General features: G+C 37.0%; 2 protein-coding genes across 2 annotated transcripts; both read left to right on the plus strand.

The window, feature by feature from the left end:
* Positions 1 to 271: 271 nt before the first annotated feature.
* Positions 272 to 11626, plus strand: LOC130916504 (troponin I, fast skeletal muscle-like). Its single transcript, XM_057837279.1, has 7 exons — positions 272 to 418; positions 1975 to 2007; positions 2087 to 2123; positions 3736 to 3864; positions 7061 to 7150; positions 8697 to 8870; positions 11015 to 11626. Exons 2-7 carry the CDS (start codon positions 2000 to 2002, stop codon positions 11090 to 11092), a joined length of 516 nt encoding a protein of 171 aa, XP_057693262.1. The 5' UTR covers positions 272 to 418; positions 1975 to 1999; the 3' UTR covers positions 11093 to 11626.
* Positions 11627 to 14843: 3217 nt separating this feature from the next.
* LOC130916699 (troponin I, fast skeletal muscle-like) lies at positions 14844 to 18749 on the plus strand. Its single transcript, XM_057837601.1, has 6 exons — positions 14844 to 15065; positions 15150 to 15189; positions 15474 to 15602; positions 16647 to 16736; positions 16818 to 16991; positions 18486 to 18749. The coding sequence occupies exons 1-6, from the start codon at positions 15058 to 15060 to the stop codon at positions 18561 to 18563; spliced, it is 519 nt and encodes a 172-aa protein (XP_057693584.1). The 5' UTR covers positions 14844 to 15057; the 3' UTR covers positions 18564 to 18749.
* The last annotated feature ends 1071 nt before the right edge of the window (positions 18750 to 19820 follow it).

A 19820-nucleotide genomic window follows, 5' to 3' on the forward strand; every position in this document is an offset into this window, starting at 1 on the left:
GTAAATAGTTACAAGTCTGATTGGCAGGCACATTCAATTGTTCACTGATTTTTTAGTTTGTCTTTTATTTTTTTCTTGCGGTGATGGCAACCTTTGTAAAATACTTTTTGCAAGTATAATTTTGCATTAAATACTCCACTTATTCAAGAATGACTTCATTTTAAGCCTTTATCATCACAGTAATTATGGTGAGGAGGTGGGGTTGTAAGGCTCCTCCTTGGTCTCATAGATTTGGAGAGGGAGTTGTTACTTGATCAGTGGCAAGCATCCTTGTCTTTTCCATAAAGAGGAGCACTCGTATTTTCATCTTGATATGTAAATCTATACGAGTATATATTGGGGCGCGAGAGCCTTGTCCACTCTTACCGCTGCCTTTGCTGCTGCTTCTCCTTGGTCGTCTTTTTCTTCCTCGGCACAGGTGAGCTGGCTTATCTTGTATGTGCTTCTCCTTCTTCTTCATTGACCTTCTGACCCCTAGGCCTCCTTAACAAGCGTTTGAGCACCTGCTGTGTGCTTCACTCTTGGTGACTTATTACGCTTTTTGTAGTCACATGGTCTTTTCTGGAGAGCAATGCTAAGTGCATGAGCAGTTTGTTTGTTTTTTTCTAGTGATTGTCCAAGTGATACCAAGTTATACCTTCAAAAGTCGGTAGCTTTCCAAATACCACCAAGATCACCAACATTAAAATACTGGAGCACAGTCAAACCACAGATTGGATGACCTGTTCTACCAAATGAGTCACAGACCCCCAACAGGACAAGTGTATTTGCCTATTGGTGGCTGGTGACAGCAGCTAGAACAGCACAAAAACAAAACAAACTCAGCATGTCCTTGCTCTCTCATTTTTATCCAACCAAAACATGGTATAAACATTGTTTGACATGATTTAAGACGTTTCTTCACCTGGATTTCAAATTATCTTTATTTATTTTGCCATATATGTTTATGTTTCTGTGTTTTTTTTCCCATAAAGTCAATTTTTTTCCCAATATTCTTTTAAATGAAAATTGTGCTTTGTATTGTATACTGTATATGACTTTCAGAGGTAGTTTTTCTTATTTTAAGAACCTATTTACATTTGGTCTCTTTAAGTTCTTGATTCTAATTTTCATTAATAGAATGTTTACATTTCCAGGTAATTACTTTATTAGTTTGTATTTATTCATTCCTTTGTATTTGAGGAATGTGTTTGATACATTTTATTTTTTATTCATTTGGGGTTTTTTGTTTTGTTTTGTTTTTTGAAGAATGCTTCTTTACACATTATATATTTATTTACATTTAAACCTTTTAACCTGTATATTTTTTCTTGTATTTAATTTTTATTCATACATTTTTTTATCTTTAGATAATATTTAATAACAATTCAATATTATTCTTTAGTTCTTTGAAGAATCTTGTTTTTTCAATTTGATTTCTTAATTTTTCACTTTTCACAATTTTATTTTTTCACGTTCTTGGTTTTTAAATTCATTTTTCAATACACTTTTTGAATTGTTAGGGTACGGGATGCTTTGGACGTTAGTTTTGTTGTTTGTTGCAGGGTTTGGAATTTGTCGCAATGCTTTTGATATTGCGGATGTTGACAGTTTGGATCAGCTTGTTATTTGATATTTGTCAGCTTTTGGATGAGAACAGACCATCAACGTGGTCAAGTTGCGCTAAACTGATGATGATGATGATGTCTCCTGAGGTTTTTAAGGCGATGAAGCTTTGCAGTATTTTTAGGCGGGCATTGGGCGCTGGCGCTCGACGTGCTGCAACAGCTTTTCCTCAACAAATTCTTTTCCGTGAAAGGAGTCTCGTCGGTGTGGATTCCACTGAGAGATTTGATTTCTCGCTATTCGCTAAGGAGATTAGTAGGGGCGACATTTGACCCCCAGCTGCTATAAAGTCCAAAGTTAGCAAATCGTTAAGGTACCACATTTGGTTCCTCTTCTAATTTGTCCTCTTCTTTTTGTTTGTGGTCGCAGCTCACAGCCCAGAACAAAAGCAAACATGTCAGAGTAAGTTTTAGGATTTCAAAAACACAAACTTTTCCTCAAGGGACCTCAAGTGTGATTTTTATTCATTTACATTTTTCAGAAAAAAGATGTCTTCCAGCCGCCGGCATCACTTGAAGGTAACCCTTGATAACATAGGAGCACATTGTTTTTTGGGGGTTTTCTTTAAAAAAAAATTTCAATTTTTTTTTTTGTTAGCAATTTGGAAGAAATGTTTCTTTTCCTCATCAATATGACAGCGGTAATGAGAGAGAGAGAAAAAACATTAGGAGATTGATAATCACCAACAGTTACAGCAGTAATGTTGTGTTCATTATTTTTTTTTAACCCAAAAAAATAAAAGAGTAAAATGTGACATTCAACAATTGTTAAGAGCTTTTTAATTGATTCATTGATATTTATTTATTTACTGATTGATTGATTATCAAAAACTTTTTTAATTTTGCCGATTATTCGTTTAGACAACAAAAATGCTGGATGTAGGCCTACATAAAACAATTTTAGAGCTGTGGTTCTCAGACACCTTAACATTGTAGCAACTTAAGTTATTTGGCCCTTCAAGTCAAACTATTATAACAATCTAAAATAATAGGCCTGAGTTTTCATCAAAATCAGGAATTTTTATGCTTCTCAAGTTATGATGTAAAGGGTGGAGAAAGTTAAAAGAAAGCCCGCCCGTCTCATCAGACCACAGTAGATGGTTCCAGTAATCCATGTGCTTTGTGGACATGTCTTCAGCAAACTGTTTTGCGGGCTTTCTTGTGTACCGTCTTCAGAAGAGGCTTCCTCTTGGGGTGACAGCCATGCACACCAATTTGATGTAGAGTGCGGCGTATGATCTGAGCACTAGCAGGCTGACCCCCCCACCTCTTCAATCTCTGCAGCAATGCTGACAGCACTCCTGCAACAAGTCACATGACATTTGGGAGGGAAAATGACAAGCAGTACTCAATTTGGACATTTAGGGATGTACGTAGTTCCCAGGCAGTGTACTCATTTATGTTGCCAGGGGTTTGGATATTAATGGCTATATTTTGAGTTATTTTGAGGGAAACATAAATGAACTCTATTATATAAGCTGGACACAGACTACTTTTCATTGTGTCAAAGTATCATTTTGTCAGTGTTGCCCCCATGAAAAGATATACTTAAATATCTGCTGAAATGTGAGGGGTGTACTCACTTTTGTGATACACTGTAACTTAAGTAGCAACATTATCATGATGTGCTAGGCTGTGGTCTAACTTGAAATGAAAAACTTAAAAAAAAAGAAAAAAGTATTGAACAAACATGAAGCTCTTTTGTCAAAATAATTAATTAATTAATTAATTAAATAATTTAAAAAAAAAAAAAAAAAAAAAAAAAAAACGGTTTAAACCACAGAGAAAAGCGGCTCATACTCCCAAAAAGACATTAAATGTTCTCGAGGATTTTTTTTTTTTTTTTTTACTTCAAATTGTCCTTAAACAACAACAATGGTAAATTGTAGGAGAATGTCAAAAATACATGAATTATTCGGGGGAGTTACTCTACTGAAGCATATTTTACTTTGTACCACGATATGTTGAATGTAAAAACGTTTTACCTTCACATAATTACGATGGCGGGTTTATGTTTAAAGCTGAGATTTAAAAACTTCAAAATGCAAAGAGATGATTTTTTGGGGGGAGGGGGCCATGATAAGTTCTACAGAGTGGAACTTCCTTGTTGTGACTGTGTGTTTGCTTGCAGAGTTTGATCCTTTCGATCGCCTTCAACTGGATCCAGCAGGAGAAGAAAGATCTGGTGGTGGCCAAGGAGAACTACTTGGCCGAGGCGTGCCCCAAGCCCAACCTCAGCGGCGACCAAGCAACACTCATGGTAAGCTTAACTCATCCCTAATATGTCCATTCTCGTCTCTACATTATATAGGGATTGTGCATCCCAGCACAAAAAAATATTGCATAATCGTTTGAAAACCAAACCAAACCATTTTTATTAAATGTAATATGGGAGAAAGATGTCAATAAAAGCCAATCTTTCCAGGAAGTAAACAAAATTGATGTAAGCAGACAGTTTCACATACCAGAACTGTTCAGCCAATAAAAATAAATAATTCAGATGGTCTAACATTGTTTGTAACATCAGTTCTACCCACAATTCACTATAGGCAATTGCAATGGCAAAGTTGTTCACATGTGAGTCCTGCTGCTGAAGGCTGGTCTATGTTTATGCAATTTGGATCAGTTTTGCATCTCCCAGTCTGCTGCTCTGCAGTGCAAGTGCGCTCCCTGTTGTGTAGTGTATAGACATTTCATACAAAGATTCCATGCGTGGCTTGTACTTGAAAGAAACGGTATAAAGAAAAGGAGAAAGCCATACCAGTATGCAACAGTATTCGGCTTACTTTCTTCCATGGTGCCAAGGGCTTGTTGAAAGGTTGGCGGCACAGTGCACACTATTTACACCTATAAAAACCTTGTTTCTTCTCCTTAGCACATTTTCAGCCCAGTTTTTATTTGAAACAGTGGTCAGGCAAGTCGGAAAACAGGAGAAAAGCAAGGCAACGGGTGGGTTGAAAAAGATGTTTCGTTTAAGAAGACCATTTCACTTTGCTCAAACCCAAATGTGGAACAGCTTTTGCTTACATGCAAGATAGATAAAAGACAAAGAATGAGACACCGGAATAGGTATACAGTAGTAACTTTAAATAGTGCAGGGTTCTCATCTTATAAAATTTGTTTAGAGCAGTGGTTCTTAACCTTGCTAAAGGTACCGAACCCCACAAGTTTCACATGTGGATTCACCAAACCCCATCGGAATTAGAAAATAAAGTTATTTTTTGTCAAATTCAAAACCAATATATCTAAGCTAGCAAGCTAATAATTTAGCAAATTCCCCCGAACCCCACAAGTTTTACATGTGGATTCACCAAACCCCTTCGGAATTACATAATAAAGTTATTTTTTTGTCAAATTCAAAACCAATATAGTGTGGAACAAATAAGTATTTAGTCAACCACTAATTGTGCAAGTTCTCCCACTTGAAAATATTAACGAGTCCTGTAATTGTCAACATGGGTAAACCTCAACCATGAGAAACAGAATGTGGAAAAAAAAAACTGAAAATCTCATTGTTTGATTTTTAAAGAATTTATTTACAAATCATGGTGGAAAATAAGTATTTGGTCAATACCAAAAGTTAATCTCAATACTTTGTTATGTACCCTGTGTTGGCAATAACGGAGGCCAAACGTTTTCTGTAACTCTTCACAAGCTTTTCACACACTGTTGCTGGTATTTTGACCCATTCCTCCATGCAGATCTCCTCTAGAGCAGTAATGTTTTGGGGCTGTCGTTGGGCAACTCCCTACACAGATTTTCTATGGGGGTTGAGATCTGGAGACTGGCTAGGCCACTCCAGGACCCAGAAATGCTTCTTACGAAGCCACTCCTTTGTTGCCCTGGCTGTGTGTTTGGGATCACTATCATGTTGAAAGACCCAGCCACGAGTCATCTTCAATGCCCTTGCTGATGGAAGGAGATTTTCACTCAAAATCTCTCTATACATGACCCCATTCATTCTTTCCTTTACACAGATCAGTCGTTCTGGTCCCTTTGCAGAAAAACAGCCCCAAAGCATGATGTTTCCACTCCCATGCTTTACAGTGGGTATGGTGCAATTCAGTATCCCCCCCCCCCCAAACAAGAGAACCTGTGTTTCTAACAAAAAGTTCAATTTTGGTTTCATCTAACCATAACACATTCTCCCAGTCCTCTTCTGGATCATTCAAATGCTCTCTAGCGAACCGCAGACGGGCCTGGATGTGTACTTTCTTCAGCAGGGGGACACGTCTGGCAGTGCAGGATTTGAGTCCCTGGCGGCGCATTGTGTTACTGATAGTAGCCTTTGTTACTGTGGTCTCAGCTCTCTGTAGGTCATTCACTATGTCCCCCCGTGTGGTTCTGGGATTTTTGCTCACCGTACTTGTTATCATTTTGACACCACTGGGTGAGGAGGGAGTTGAAAGTCCGTGTTGCCCAATGACAGCCCCAAAACATCACTGCTCTAGAGGAGATCTGCATGGAGGAATGGGTCAAAATACCAGCAACAGTCTGTGAAAAGCTTGTGAAGAGTTACAGAAAACGTTTGGCCTCTCTTATTGCCAACAAAGAGTACATGACAAAGTATTGAGATGAACTTTTGGTTTTGACCAAATACTAATTTTTTACCATGATTTGCAAATAAATTCTTTAAAAATCAAACAATGTGATTTTCTGTTTTTGTTTTCCGCATTCTGTCTCTCATGGTTGAGGTTTACCCATGTTGACAATTACAGGCCTCTCTAATATTTTCAAGTGGGAGAACTTGCACAATTAGCGGTTGACTAAATACTTATTTGCCCCACTGTATCTAAGCTAGCAAGCTAATAATTTAGCAAATTCCCATTCAAAATTCTTTTTATTTTGACAGCATGGTTTACAAAAAGGTAAAACTTTAAGACCACGCTGCCCATTGTTCTGTTGTATTTCCTCATATTAAGTGCGAGTCGGCCTTTCACTGAGCAAACCAGTTCCTCCTCCCACAAGATCGAGGACTAACAGTTAAAAGAAATGGATTAAGCCTGTAAATTGGGAGCAAACCAGTCCAAAACCTGGTCTTAAAAGCAACTTTGCCAATTTAATCAGCGTATGAAAATAGGGCTCTGCATTTCTTTATCTTCGCCGAACCCCTTAGACTTACTCACCAAACCCATGAGGTTCGATCCAACCCAGGTTAAGAACCACTCATTTAGAGTGAGGCTGTGTGTGTTTGTGTGTTAGTTTAAATCAAGTCAAATTGTGGCAGTTTTTGTAATATTTGCAGAAATCATATTGTTTTCCAAATAATTAATAAATCACATTGTCATGAAATTGAATATCTATATGTCACTGGGTGATGCTGTCATATGTTGACATAATATAACGATGATGTCATCTGGTGAGGGTGTCATGATATTCCAAGATGTAATAATAATTAATTAATACATATATACTGGAAATGTATTACAAGACGCCCATTCTGATGATATGTGCAGGACACGTGCAGGAAGATTAACGCTCTCATCGACAAAGTGGACGAGGAACGGTATGACTTGTCAGTCAAAGTCGGAAAAGCTGACAAAGAGGTAAGCGAGCACAGCATCAAGTTCGCGTTCATTTCATTGGCATCTTGTTGGACTACTAATTAACATATCTGCATCACACTTCTGCCTTTTGGCTGTTCCGATGCTGGCCTTTATTAAGGGATTTGTATTCTCTTCTAAAAACATCTCTGGAAACCAGCTTAATTTGGGACTAAAATGAGTCAGAATGTGCACTACAGTATACGCGCCCTGCCATTTAGTGGCAACTCAGCCAGTTGGTTGATATCATAGACTGTAAAAACCTAGATATAGCGATGGTGATGTTACCTAAAGTGTTCACATGCTCACATTTTAATCGCAATTTTTACTGGTCAGGCCGCCACCATGACACAATTTACATGACGCCCGCCTGTTACAAGATTTCATTTTTAAAATGTATTTATTCATCAACAACTTTGGCTTTGTGTTGAGAAGTGTTTTTTCTCCAATCGAGCTTCTAACAATGTGCAAAGCAATGTGTTGGATGATGGAAAATATTGACACTAGGCATGAGATTCTGACGGTATGATAACCTTAAGCCAAAATATCACAGTTTCACGGTGTCACGGTATTGCAGTTACAGCTCTAAAATGTGTTACTTTGAGATATCTGGGTTAATTTTTGTTTTTTTTTTCCATTGAACAGGATTTTTATTTTTCAAAACATATTAGCAAATTGGAACATAAGTATAATGCTAAATTAAAATAAATAAATACGCAAAAAACAAAATATATATATATAAATAAAATGAATATAAATGCAGCCCCTTAGGTGAGCCTAATCCCACAGCCACAGCTCAACATTAATACCATCAGAACAAAAATAATTAAATTATTTTCCATAAAAAGAATGTCTGTATGACTCCTATCATGTTCACGCACACACTCTTTCTCAACACAGACAGTTGCCAGAGAGAAAAAAACACCACGTTTTATCCCAGCTGGACACACTAAACACACTAGCGTTAACTCTTGTAGTTGGTGGGAAACGTTCATGACAGGTGTTTACTAACCTTTAATTTTGTATAAATGTGAAATCATATTGGAGGGATTGCCTCCTCCACAGCCACCCTTCGCTAACATGTTTTACATGTCGGTTGGCCCTCCTCGCGGCAGTCTATAACTTTTCTGTAGCCGAAGTATTCCCATGCCCGAGATTTTGTTTTCTTCGATGGGGGAAAAAGTTCAGGAGTTTCACCTCCTCCAGCCATCGTGTAGCACATCTGACTCACTTACACTGAGCAACAACTGGTGGGGGAGGGTTGAGCCTTGCAGCTGCAAGTGAGGGATTTCTTCATGCATTTTTGGGACATAACAAAAAAAAACTAATACCTTAGGGACGGTAAGACGGAAAATGTTTGCGGTTTTAAACCCGTGCCGGCACATGTCTAATTGACACAAAATATCGTTGTGTTACTTGAAATCTTGAAAATCATCAAGAGAAAAAACAGTCCATCTAGCACAAATACAACATTGCCATTGCTTATGGCTAAGCCAATAAAGTTAAGCTATCAAAACTAAGTTAACATGCTCTGGGTCTTCATGCCTAGATCGAAGACCTGAAGATCAAAGTGATCGACTTGGCGGGCGTGAAGAAGCCAGCCCTGAAGAAGGTGCGCATGTCGGCCGACGCTATGCTGAAGGCGCTGCTTGGCTCCAAGCACACAGTCAATATGGAGCTCAGGGCCAACCTGAAACCCGTCAACAAGGAAGTCAAGGAGGAGGTGAGAACACACGCGATGTACAACAGTAGGCTACCACGATACTCATAGTATAGACTAAGAATATATTGAACTCAACACTTTTTATGGGTCCATTTTTCATGTATGAAGTCAAAGGTCAAAGATGTTTTCTATGTGCACAAAAGGATGAAAGTGTAACTGCCACATCAGGAGAAAAATGTTAAATACAGCATTTGAGGCTGGATAAAAGAAAATAGTACATAGGATTTAGTCATAGAATGTTGGACATTCTGAACAGAATATAAAACAAAAAACTAAATGTAAAAGACACACTGTGGAATGATGGAATTTAAGGGTAAAGTACATACAGTGCCTTGCAAAAGTATTCGGCCCCCTTGAATCTTGCAACCTTTCGCCACATTTCAGGCTTCAAACATAAAGATATGAAATTTAATTTTTTGTCAAGAATCAACAACAAGTGGGACATAATCGTGAAGTGGAACAACATTTATTGGATAATTTTAACCTTTTTAACAAATAAAAAACTGAAAAGTGGGGCGTGCAATATTATTCGGCCCCTTTACTTTCAGTGCAGCAAACTCACTCCAGAAGTTCAGTGAGGATCTCTGAATGATCCAATGTTGTCCTAAATGACCGATGATGATAAATAGAATCCACCTGTGTGTAATCAAGTCTCCGTATAAATGCACCTGCTCTGTGATAGTCTCAGGGTTGTGTTTAAAGTGCAGAGAGCATTATGAAAACCAAGGAACACACCAGGCAGGTCCGAGATACTGTTGTGGAGAAGTTTAAAGCCGGATTTGGATACCAAAAAATTTCCCAAGCTTTAAACATCTCAAGGAGCACTGTGCAAGCCATCATATTGAAATGGAAGGAGCATCAGACCACTGCAAATCTACCAAGACCCGGCCGTCCTTCCAAACTTTCTTCTCAAAAAAGGAGAAAACTGATCAGAGATGCAGCCAAGAGGCCCATGATCACTCTGGATGAACTGCAGAGATCTACAGCTGAGGTGGGAGAGTCTGTCCATAGGACAACAATCAGTCGTACACTGCACACATCTGGCCTTTATGGAAGAGTGGCAAGAAGAAAGCCATTTCTCAAAGATATCCATAAAAAGTCTCGTTTAAAGTTTGCCACAAGCCACCTGGGAGACACACCAAACATGTGGAAGAAGGTGCTCTGGTCAGATGAAACCAAAATTGAACTTTTTGGCCACAATGCAAAACGATATGTTTGACGTAAAAGCAACACAGCTCATCACCCTGAACACACCATCCCCACTGTCAAACATGTTGGTGGCAGCATCATGGTTTGGGCCTGCTTTTCTTCAGCAGGGACAGGGAAGATGGTTAAAATTGACGGGAAGATGGATGCAGCCAAATACAGGAACATTCTGGAAGAAAAGCTGTTGGTACCTGCACAAGACCTGAGACTGGGACGGAGATTTATCTTCCAACAGGACAATGATCCAAAACATAAAGCCAAATCTACAATGGAATGGTTCAAAAACAAACGTATCCAGGTGTTAGAATGGCCAAGTCAAAGTCCAGACCTGAATCCAATCGAGAATCTGTGGAAAGAGCTGAAGACTGCTGTTCACAAACACTCTCCATCCAACCTCAATGAGCTCGAGCTGTTTTGCAAGGAAGAATGGGCAAGAATGTCAGTCTCTCGATGTGCAAAACTGATAGAAACATACCCCAAGCGACTTGCAGCTGTAATTGGAGCAAAAGGTGGCGCTACAAAGTATTAACGCAAGGGGGCCGAATAATATTGCACGCCCCACTTTTCAGTTTATTTGTTAAAAAGTTAAAATTATCCAATAAATTTTGTTCAACTTCACGATTGTGTCCCACTTGTTGTTGATTCTTGACAAAAATTAAAATTTTATATCTTTATGTTTGAAGCCTGAAATGTGGCGAAAGGTTGCAAGGTTCAAGGGGGCCGAATACTTTTGCAAGGCACTGTAACATGGAACAAGGCAAAATTCATAACGTATAGAATATCATTTACCATCAATTGTAATGTAAAACATCTAATTTACTCTAGACTCACCACATTTTGGCAAACAACCCAGAAATTGTAACATAGAAATGGAATTTAGGGTGACAGTTGATAGAGAGCATGTTTGTTTGTTTGTGTGTGTGTGTGTGTGAGTGCAGCCAGCAGAGGCAGTGGGCGACTGGCGTAAGAACATTGAGGACAAAGCAGACAGGAAGAAGATGTTTGAGTCATCTTAAAAACATTTATTGTAACCAAAGAAATGTGTGTTGTTTCATTAAATGTTTTTCAAAGGAAAATTTTCAACTGTGGCTGTGTGACTTCCCACCAACACTTCTCATCCATTTCACACAGTTATGAGTAGGCCTTTCTTTTATATTATGGTAAGTGTTTGACTGCGGTGACAGATTTCTTTTGTGGAGTGAGTGTCACATAATGGATATCGCAAAAGTCTTTGAAAAGCACCAAAATCAATAAAATTTTTATCTTGTAAATCGAACAGCAAATAATTTGTTTTCAATTTGTATTACCTCACATGTACAAAATTTTTAGTTACTTTGAATTTTGTGGCAAATTATATGATCAGAATACCCTCCCAGAAAAAAAATAAAATAACATAAACCGTCACTCCCAGCTTGATGTCGTCAGAATTGTATTTATTGATTACGTACCAAATTTTGCCAGTATGTGCTATTCTGTATTTTAGCCACACGGTGTCATAAAAACACTTGCTGTTGGTGTCTGTGTTTGAATTGTTAGCTACTATGCTTGATACAATTTATTGTTTCAAAACCGTATTGCTTTCACACTACGATTAAAAAAAAGTTTTGTCATGACTTTGCAATTTTTAAAAATGTTTTAACGGTTTAAATTTCATGCTAAAATGTGATAAATGTATGTTTTAACTCATCATTACGAGAACCAGTATTTTACAGAAGTAAAAAAAAAGGTCAAATAATGTCATAAACCATGACTAAAATTTCAAACTTACTGTATCATATTTATTATATAGAGAAAATATACTAAAAATAACCGGTTTTACTTTACAACCGATTAAATTTTAAAACAGAAAAATATGTTATCTTTTAATGTTAAAATCGGAAAATTATCACTGACAGTTCCAATTTCATAGACCAAGTGTAGATTATCAAGTAAATGGTTTTTCTTGACAGCCTCACCACCGCATCTAAATTAAAATTTGGTAAATCTGGCTTCACTAAACTGAGAATAACAGAGCATGCGAAACCGCATCCTTTTTGTACCCATGCCAATGAATGGCACTTTGGCGCAAAGTAGACCATCGATTTTATGCAGTTTTGGTGAGCCCAAAGCGAAGGCAGACTATGTGTGAGCTCTGCTGACATTAGGTAGATATCATGTTTATTTCATTCAGGTGCATATGTGCAAGTGTTCCGCATTGCAGCATGGGATGAACTCTCTGAATCAGTTTAGAAATTATTTCTTTGAATGAAAACTTGTTATTCTGAGCGCTGTTATTATATTTTTAAGAATAGTCACACTTTCACACATGGATAAAAATGATCAAGAAGGAAAGGGGTCTTCAAGTGCCCATCTCACTGCAATGATCTCCCTTTTCAACTTCACAAAATGTCTCAGTTATATCTGCTTTTACTTAATCAAAACAAGTGCATGTCAAACATCCACTGAACAAACCAGTTCTCCATCTGTCAAGTAGAGGGCGCTGCAAAGAATTTCGCTGATGTTACTGAAAGGACATGCAATTAGCCTGTTTATTGTTGAAAAAGAGTCGGCGTGTTCATTCTGAAAAGCGACAAATTCAACCCTTTCACCAAGGCGCAGGCTTTCATATGTCTACAAATTGGTCTTTTTAAAACTGATTTAACAGTTTCAAAAAGACAATATGAAAAAAGTATTTATGTTCATTCGACCTAATGGAGCCTTCAAGGTACATTAAGCATTTTCTTTAACTTTTCATTAGTTACCCAAAGTTTTGTATTTATAATTGTATAGTATGTATTGAATTATTTTGACTCACTTTTATACACACTTTCATCTGCTTTTACAATGAATTTAAAATTTCTGTGTAAATATCATTTAGCTGAATGTTAATGTAACTACAGACATTACATATTATACTAGAATGTAAGTACCCTTTTTTCCCCACAACCCTGAAGGATTGGTCAATGTTTAGACACAGTGACAAATTTTCTCAATTTATTTTCCACTGAAACACAGTATAATACACGTCCTTTATTTATTTTCTGTTCTACAAATTTTTAAAAAAAAACAGTACAGCTGGTTTAATGGTAAATGGTAAAATAATATTCTTGCTGTGGTAGCTTCAAAAGTTGCAGAAACTTAACCTAGGCTCTAAATAACTTCTCAATGTCATTTTTTCGGCCCAACCCTTTAACCTCTTAACCCCCATAAGAACAGTTGCCCGGCCATCCCCCACCCCACCAACAACAACACACACACACAGCTAGCAAAGGGCGGTTTTGTGGTCAAGGGATGGCTGAAGTATTTTCAGGAGCTCATACCATCAAGCAAATGCTTCCTGGTCCCAGTACATATAAAGCCTCTCTGAGACATCAATGTGTGGACGAGCTGCCTGGTACACAATCTTCTCCTTCTCTTCTTCAACTTTACTTTGCAGGTGAGATACACTTTCGACGACCAAGCAAACTTACATCAATATGAGTTAAGATTTAATTATCTTTATCAGGTTTACATTAAAATTAAGATCACACATTTCAGCCTTGTGTTGTGACATCATTTGAATAAGAGGAGATTTTATGTGTAAAATGGACTGTCAGAATTTGAGTTGAATCTGTGACAATTTACACTTTACAGTATTTTAGAAAACGCTCCAAATTTGAGGACACTGATCTCTGACAACACAATAAATTTTATCAATCTCGTACCAAATCAATGTTTATAAGATAAAGTGTGCCATGTGTGACAAAACATTTGAGTCACATCTTCAAAATGTTTTGATGTAAATGAAGTGACAAAATAGCTGAGCGTTAAAAATAAAAAATGTCAAAAAAGTAAAACAAGGTTTGGTAGAGTAACATTGACTAGACACGCATTGACCTGAGTGACGTGAAACAGTGAGTTACAGGGTAAATAGATGTACAAATAGTCAATAAGTCAATCGAATTTGGTAAGATTGCAATTAATTTACTTCAGTGACTTTTTGGGAAACTAAAGAGGAATATGAGTTGAAATAGTCTAAACATTCAATGGGGTTCCGTTACAAAATCCTGAGAGGAGGGATGTTAAAAGCAGAGCATCTCGTAAAAATAGTGGAGATGCGAACAGAGTTTGGTCATTGGTGTCATCTATTCTTTCACGTGACCTCCTAAATGAGGTTGGTCAAGTGATCCATGACCTTTGAATATGAGCCAGGATTAGCAAGTGCGACTGCAACTTCACATTCCAACAAAAAAAAACAAAAAAACTTTGAGGTACATGAGAAAATGTATATGTTAAAAAGTCAATAACAAGCGACACCACCCAGAGACTAAAATTCATCCAAAATAATATCTGAATCTATATTACTATTAAAATTGTGAACTTTTTAAACTTATTCTGTTCAGAAATTAAAAATATTTATTTATCTATTTATTTATTTATTTTATTTTATTTTATCTATTTTCCCTTCAGGCATGACAAATCCAAAGAAACAAACAGCATTTATATGTGTTTACAATTAATTCAACCCGAAAAGGAAAGGGCTGACGGAAGAGGGCGAAACTTATTGAGACCCGTCCCCAGTATACCATATAGGACACAGAAAATATCGAATATCAATTTTTGACATTCAGATTTCGTAATGATTACAAGTTGTTGTTTTTTTTTTTTTCTATAATAACCACCCCCTCTGATTGTTCATTTTCCCAATAGTCCATAGTCGATCGAGGCAATGTGCTCGTTATGTTGATTAGATCCAGTAGAGACAGAGACAGATAACGGAGCTCAGGAAAATGCATCCTTCGCCTTCGAGTGTCTGAGTAGTTATGCATATAAATGCATCAGTATTGTCCATAAGAGTTAATTGTGAATATTGTTGTTTTTTTTTAATTGTCAAATTTTGAAGATATTTAATTTTTTTTTTTTTCATTGTCAAATTTTGAAGATATTTAAATGTCATTTAATAAAGTACTATTAAACACTTTTTGGGGATTCTTGATAGAGCCTGAAGGAAAAAGCAGTCATCATGTCTGAGTAAGTAACATTTGCAAAATTTAATACATTTTGATTAATTTTCTAAAATGGGTTTTTTGTTTTTTTTCCCTGTGTTTCCTGGAGGGTGAAGAAGATGTCATCGAGCCGCAGGCACCACCTCAAGGTACAGTAATTTCGCCACCATTCTATCAATATTTCATTCATTCATTCATTCATTTATCTTCTATACTGCTTATCCTCACGTGTCGCGGGGTTTGCTGGAGCCTAGCCCAGCTAACTGTGGGCAGGTTAGCGGGGTACATCCTGAACTGGTTGCCAGCTAAATCTCAATATTAGCAAAATAAAATAAAATACCCAACAAGAAAATTCATATTAACTGAGTAACTATGAATTGATTAACCATTGATGCTAAATAGTTGGATCTCTTTCTGCTTTGTGTTGTTGCAGAGTTTGATCCTGCAGATTGCAGCCAAATGGCTAGAGCAGGAAGCAAGCAACATTGCCTCCACTAAGGCAGCTCACATATCTGAGTCATGCCCAGCCCCAGACCTTCGCGGAGACCAGGCATCACTCGTGGTAAATGCGGCAATAGATCAGCCTGGTTTTCATTTTAGAAATTTACCTGATTTTTAAAATTTAAATTAAAAAATTTTTTAAGGCGCATTTGAAATACTTCATATATGGATGAATTCTGGGTTTGCTTCATGACCTCGAATCATATGCGAAGATTAAGGAGAGGTCGGCATAGCCTTCCCCCGGTAGCCGAAGATTTCATTGCATGTTGACGTTCCAATATATTAATTTAAAATTAAGACTTTGGCGGTGAAGTTGTAAAGCAATAAAACAAACAACAAAAATGAATGAAATGAAAAAAAGGGAAATCATAATGGGTCAAAATTATTTTTCAAACAGGTCATGTGATTTGTACTTTAGAGATGGTCATTTACTTTGCTTAGCAAAAATAAATAAATAAATAAATCAACTGTAAATAATAGAAATAAATAGTACGCTAAATAATAAATAAATTACTTAATAAATAAAATAGCAATTACGATGTTAAAACGATATTAAGGTGCACCATATGTATTTTATAAAATAAACTCATTCATTATAGTTCCAAAAATATGTTATGACATGTTAGAGGAAGTCATCTCACCTGTGAGAACATCAATACACTTTTGAGCAAAGCTCCCATTTGAGGAGATAATTTTTATGGAGATCTTTCCGTTTGAAATGATTATCACGTTTGGGAAGAATATTTGATGTTTTTGAAATTAGTTTCATTTAGTAGGACATAATCTCCCATTTGAGTAGAGAATCTCATTTTGTGGGGGCCAACTCTTTTTTGAGAGGATCACCTCATATTTGAAAAGATTATGTAAAGTTTGAGAAGGTTATTCCATTTGTGAGGAGATCCTCTGGCATTTGAAAAAATCATCTTACTTTTTAACACATTTCAGAAGGCCACATCTCATTTGAGAAGTTTAGGTCATGTTGAGAAAATCACATAACATTCAAGAAGATAATCATCACAGATTTTAAGAGATAGTAATAATTATGTGATCTTATCAGTTTTGATGATATCGTCTTCAATTTAACATTTGTCTTTGTCACTTGTAGGAAATCTGCAAGAAGATGGCTCACATGATAGACAACATCGACGAGGAGCGATATGACTTCGAAGCCAAAGTGATCAAGACAGACAAAGAGGTAAAGAGGATATCCAATTTCTTTTTGATGTCTCATAGGCCTTGTTGGTGACAAACGCCATTTCCTGCTTTGCGACGTCAGATTCAAGACCTGAAGATGAAGGTGATTGAGCTGGCTGGTGTCAAGAAGCCAGCTCTGAAGAAGGTACGCATGTCCGCTGATGCCATGTTGCAGGCGCTGCTGGGAGGAAGGCATAAAGTCACCTTGGACCTTCGGTCCAACCTCAAGCAGGTCAAGAAGGAAGTCAAGGAGGAGGTAGATCAAATGACACGTCACATGACACACGGACTGTGTTGGGATTCACGCGTGATTCTTGTATTGTGGACTCTTAACGTCTCTAGTTTGAACTACATCTGTAACAGCTCTCTCTGCTGCTCAGAACTAAGCATAGCACTTGACTGAAAACCTGCCCCATTGAATGCCACCAGCCTGACCGAATCCAGCCGTACCTTGACATACGATCGCATCGACATACGATCCTTTCAACATTTGACCTAAAATTTGACTCGTCATTTGTCTCAACATAGGACGACATGCTCAAAATACGGTGATTTATGACAGTGTCGCAATTTCATTGTTTTCCCCAAGACTGAGACACGGTGGATTTGCTTGTGAGAGAAATCAACATGGTTCCCAAGAATGTTAGTGCAGGTGGTGAAAAAGGGAAATAGGTGATGCTTACATTTGAAGTTAAGATGGAAATGATAGAAAAAGATGAGCGTGTTGTGCACGTCTATAAACTGGCTCGACGATACGGCCAGAATATGTCTACGATCTCGGCGGACATCCTCTGACCTCCGTTGCCTGTCTATATGAGTTAAGGTGAGAATTATTATTATTGTAACATCGGGAAGGAAGTCGCCAGCTTCGGCAGGTTTTTAATCATTTATTTCAGAACTTGCGCAACACAACACGGATACTGCCCACAACAACAACAATATGAAAAGAGAAAGTTAAAAGTCTTCTGCACCACTCTCACTTTGTCGTTAGTCACACGTTGCGTTCAGGAACAGCATGTAAAACTCCCATATTAGAACTCGATTTGTTACATAATTCTCATTTATTTTTGTTTTATTATCAGTCCAATTTGTTTAATTGCTATTTGTAATTGTACCAGCACTATTTATAAAGGATTTTGCATAGGTTTTTGGGCTGTGGAACGAATAATCGAATTATTCTTATGGGAATGTTTACATGATAATTGAGAAGTCAGGTAGGGTTTCAATAAGTTTTCTTCATCCCACTCCATTTCAGGCATTTTTGTTGTTTGTTGAAAGCAAAACTGTATTTGTAAAAATGAATGTAACTGCCTGAAATGAAATGAAAAAAATAAAATAAAATAAAATTAATCCCGCTCGACAAACGATCATTTCAACTTACAAACCAGGTCCTGGAACGAATCAAATTCATATGTAGAGGTACCACTGTACACCAATTGCACAACTCCAGCACCACCTGTGTAGGCAACTGAACAAAACTACTTACTCATGTTTGACAGACCAACCAATTCAACTGAAAAACAAAAAAACAACAACTCATCTTCTGCCCTGTCTGTGTTTTGGTAGACTTTATGAAGACATTATCATGATGGGTTAAAATGAAGATTTTTTACCATAGACCTAGACCATTATTATTATAATTGTTTATTCTGTTCTATTAGTATATACAAATGTAGAATGATTCCCAACACAGCCCACAATCACATTACGTTACATGACATCACTTGACATCAAACGTGGTGTCCTGCAGGCGGTGGAGGCAGTGGGAGACTGGCGTAAGAACGTTGAGGACAAAGCAGATAGGAAGAAAATGTTTGAGGCATCATAGAGAGACAACCCCCACATCCCACCCCCACCCCGACAACTTTTTTCGTTGTCAATTTTGATTTTGATCATTTTTTCCTGTAGTTCTTCAAATGGATTTCTGTCAACTTTTGCTAAACCGCATTGATCACAATAAACCAACATGTCAGTACAGACACTTTTGGACTTCCCATGCTTTACTTCCAGAGTAACAAGATTAATTAGAAAAGATAAAACCTCCCCACTTCAACATTTTTCACAATTAGTCACCGTTGTTTTTCTTGAATGAATTCATTAAATAGCGATTGGCAATACAAAGGAGACTAGTGTAATTTTTTTTAAAGGTTTTGATGTGCTAATAAACAGCATGAACGATTGAAAATGAGTGAAATAATCGATGGAATTTCATTGAGTCAAATTGCTTAAGCGTTAAAAGAGGTAAACACTGAGAAACATGACAAAAACATTTAAAAATAGTCTAATAATCAATGGATTGGTAGGAATACATTTTTAATGTTTGCATTCAAATACTTAGGAAGTTGGACACACTCTGAGCTCTACTGTATTTTCAAATGTTTATGTTTTTAATGCCCAGAAGAAGTGTTTTCATGGAAACAAATAGCAAAAAAATAAAAATAAATACTACCATAACTATAAGTATATATAAGTATATCGCTACATGGTATAGCGATGCAATTTGGGGCACCCCTTGAATTCAGTGACTTTGTGACCAGAGTGATCAGATAATCAGAAGCCAAATTGTGAGTCTTCTTTATTTTTCTTTGTTATTGATGTGTTAACTGTCTTGTGAATTTTTTTCTGTTTGAGAAGAAAAAAAAAGTTCTAATGTAAATAATACAAATAGGCCTCTCATGATAATTATGCACTATTTTGACTTATTGTTTCATTCATAAAACGGCCAATGATTGTTATTTACTATTTTACTATATCGACTCATTGTTCGATATACTTACAAATCTGTTTTTCAGGGTGCGATAAATGCCATCGACATTCATTTGCGCTGCTAGTTCTCTTTCTTCCTCTGTAAACAAACGAGCTCTCCCATAAAAGCAGGACTCGCACACAAACATAGTGTTCAAAATAATCGTGCATGACTTAGTCCAAGTAACTACAGGGCCAGTATTGCAAACAAAGAAGTTATTTTATATTTAAGGCAGATTGCTCATTGAAGCTAAATGTATTTAATTTTTTTTTTTTTTTTTATGATTAATTTATTCATTTTCCGAGCCGCTTATCCTCATGAGGGTCACAGAGGAGTTGG

This window comes from Corythoichthys intestinalis, chromosome 5 (assembly GCF_030265065.1).
Source record: "Corythoichthys intestinalis isolate RoL2023-P3 chromosome 5, ASM3026506v1, whole genome shotgun sequence".
NCBI classification, from domain to species: domain Eukaryota; kingdom Metazoa; phylum Chordata; class Actinopteri; order Syngnathiformes; family Syngnathidae; genus Corythoichthys; species Corythoichthys intestinalis.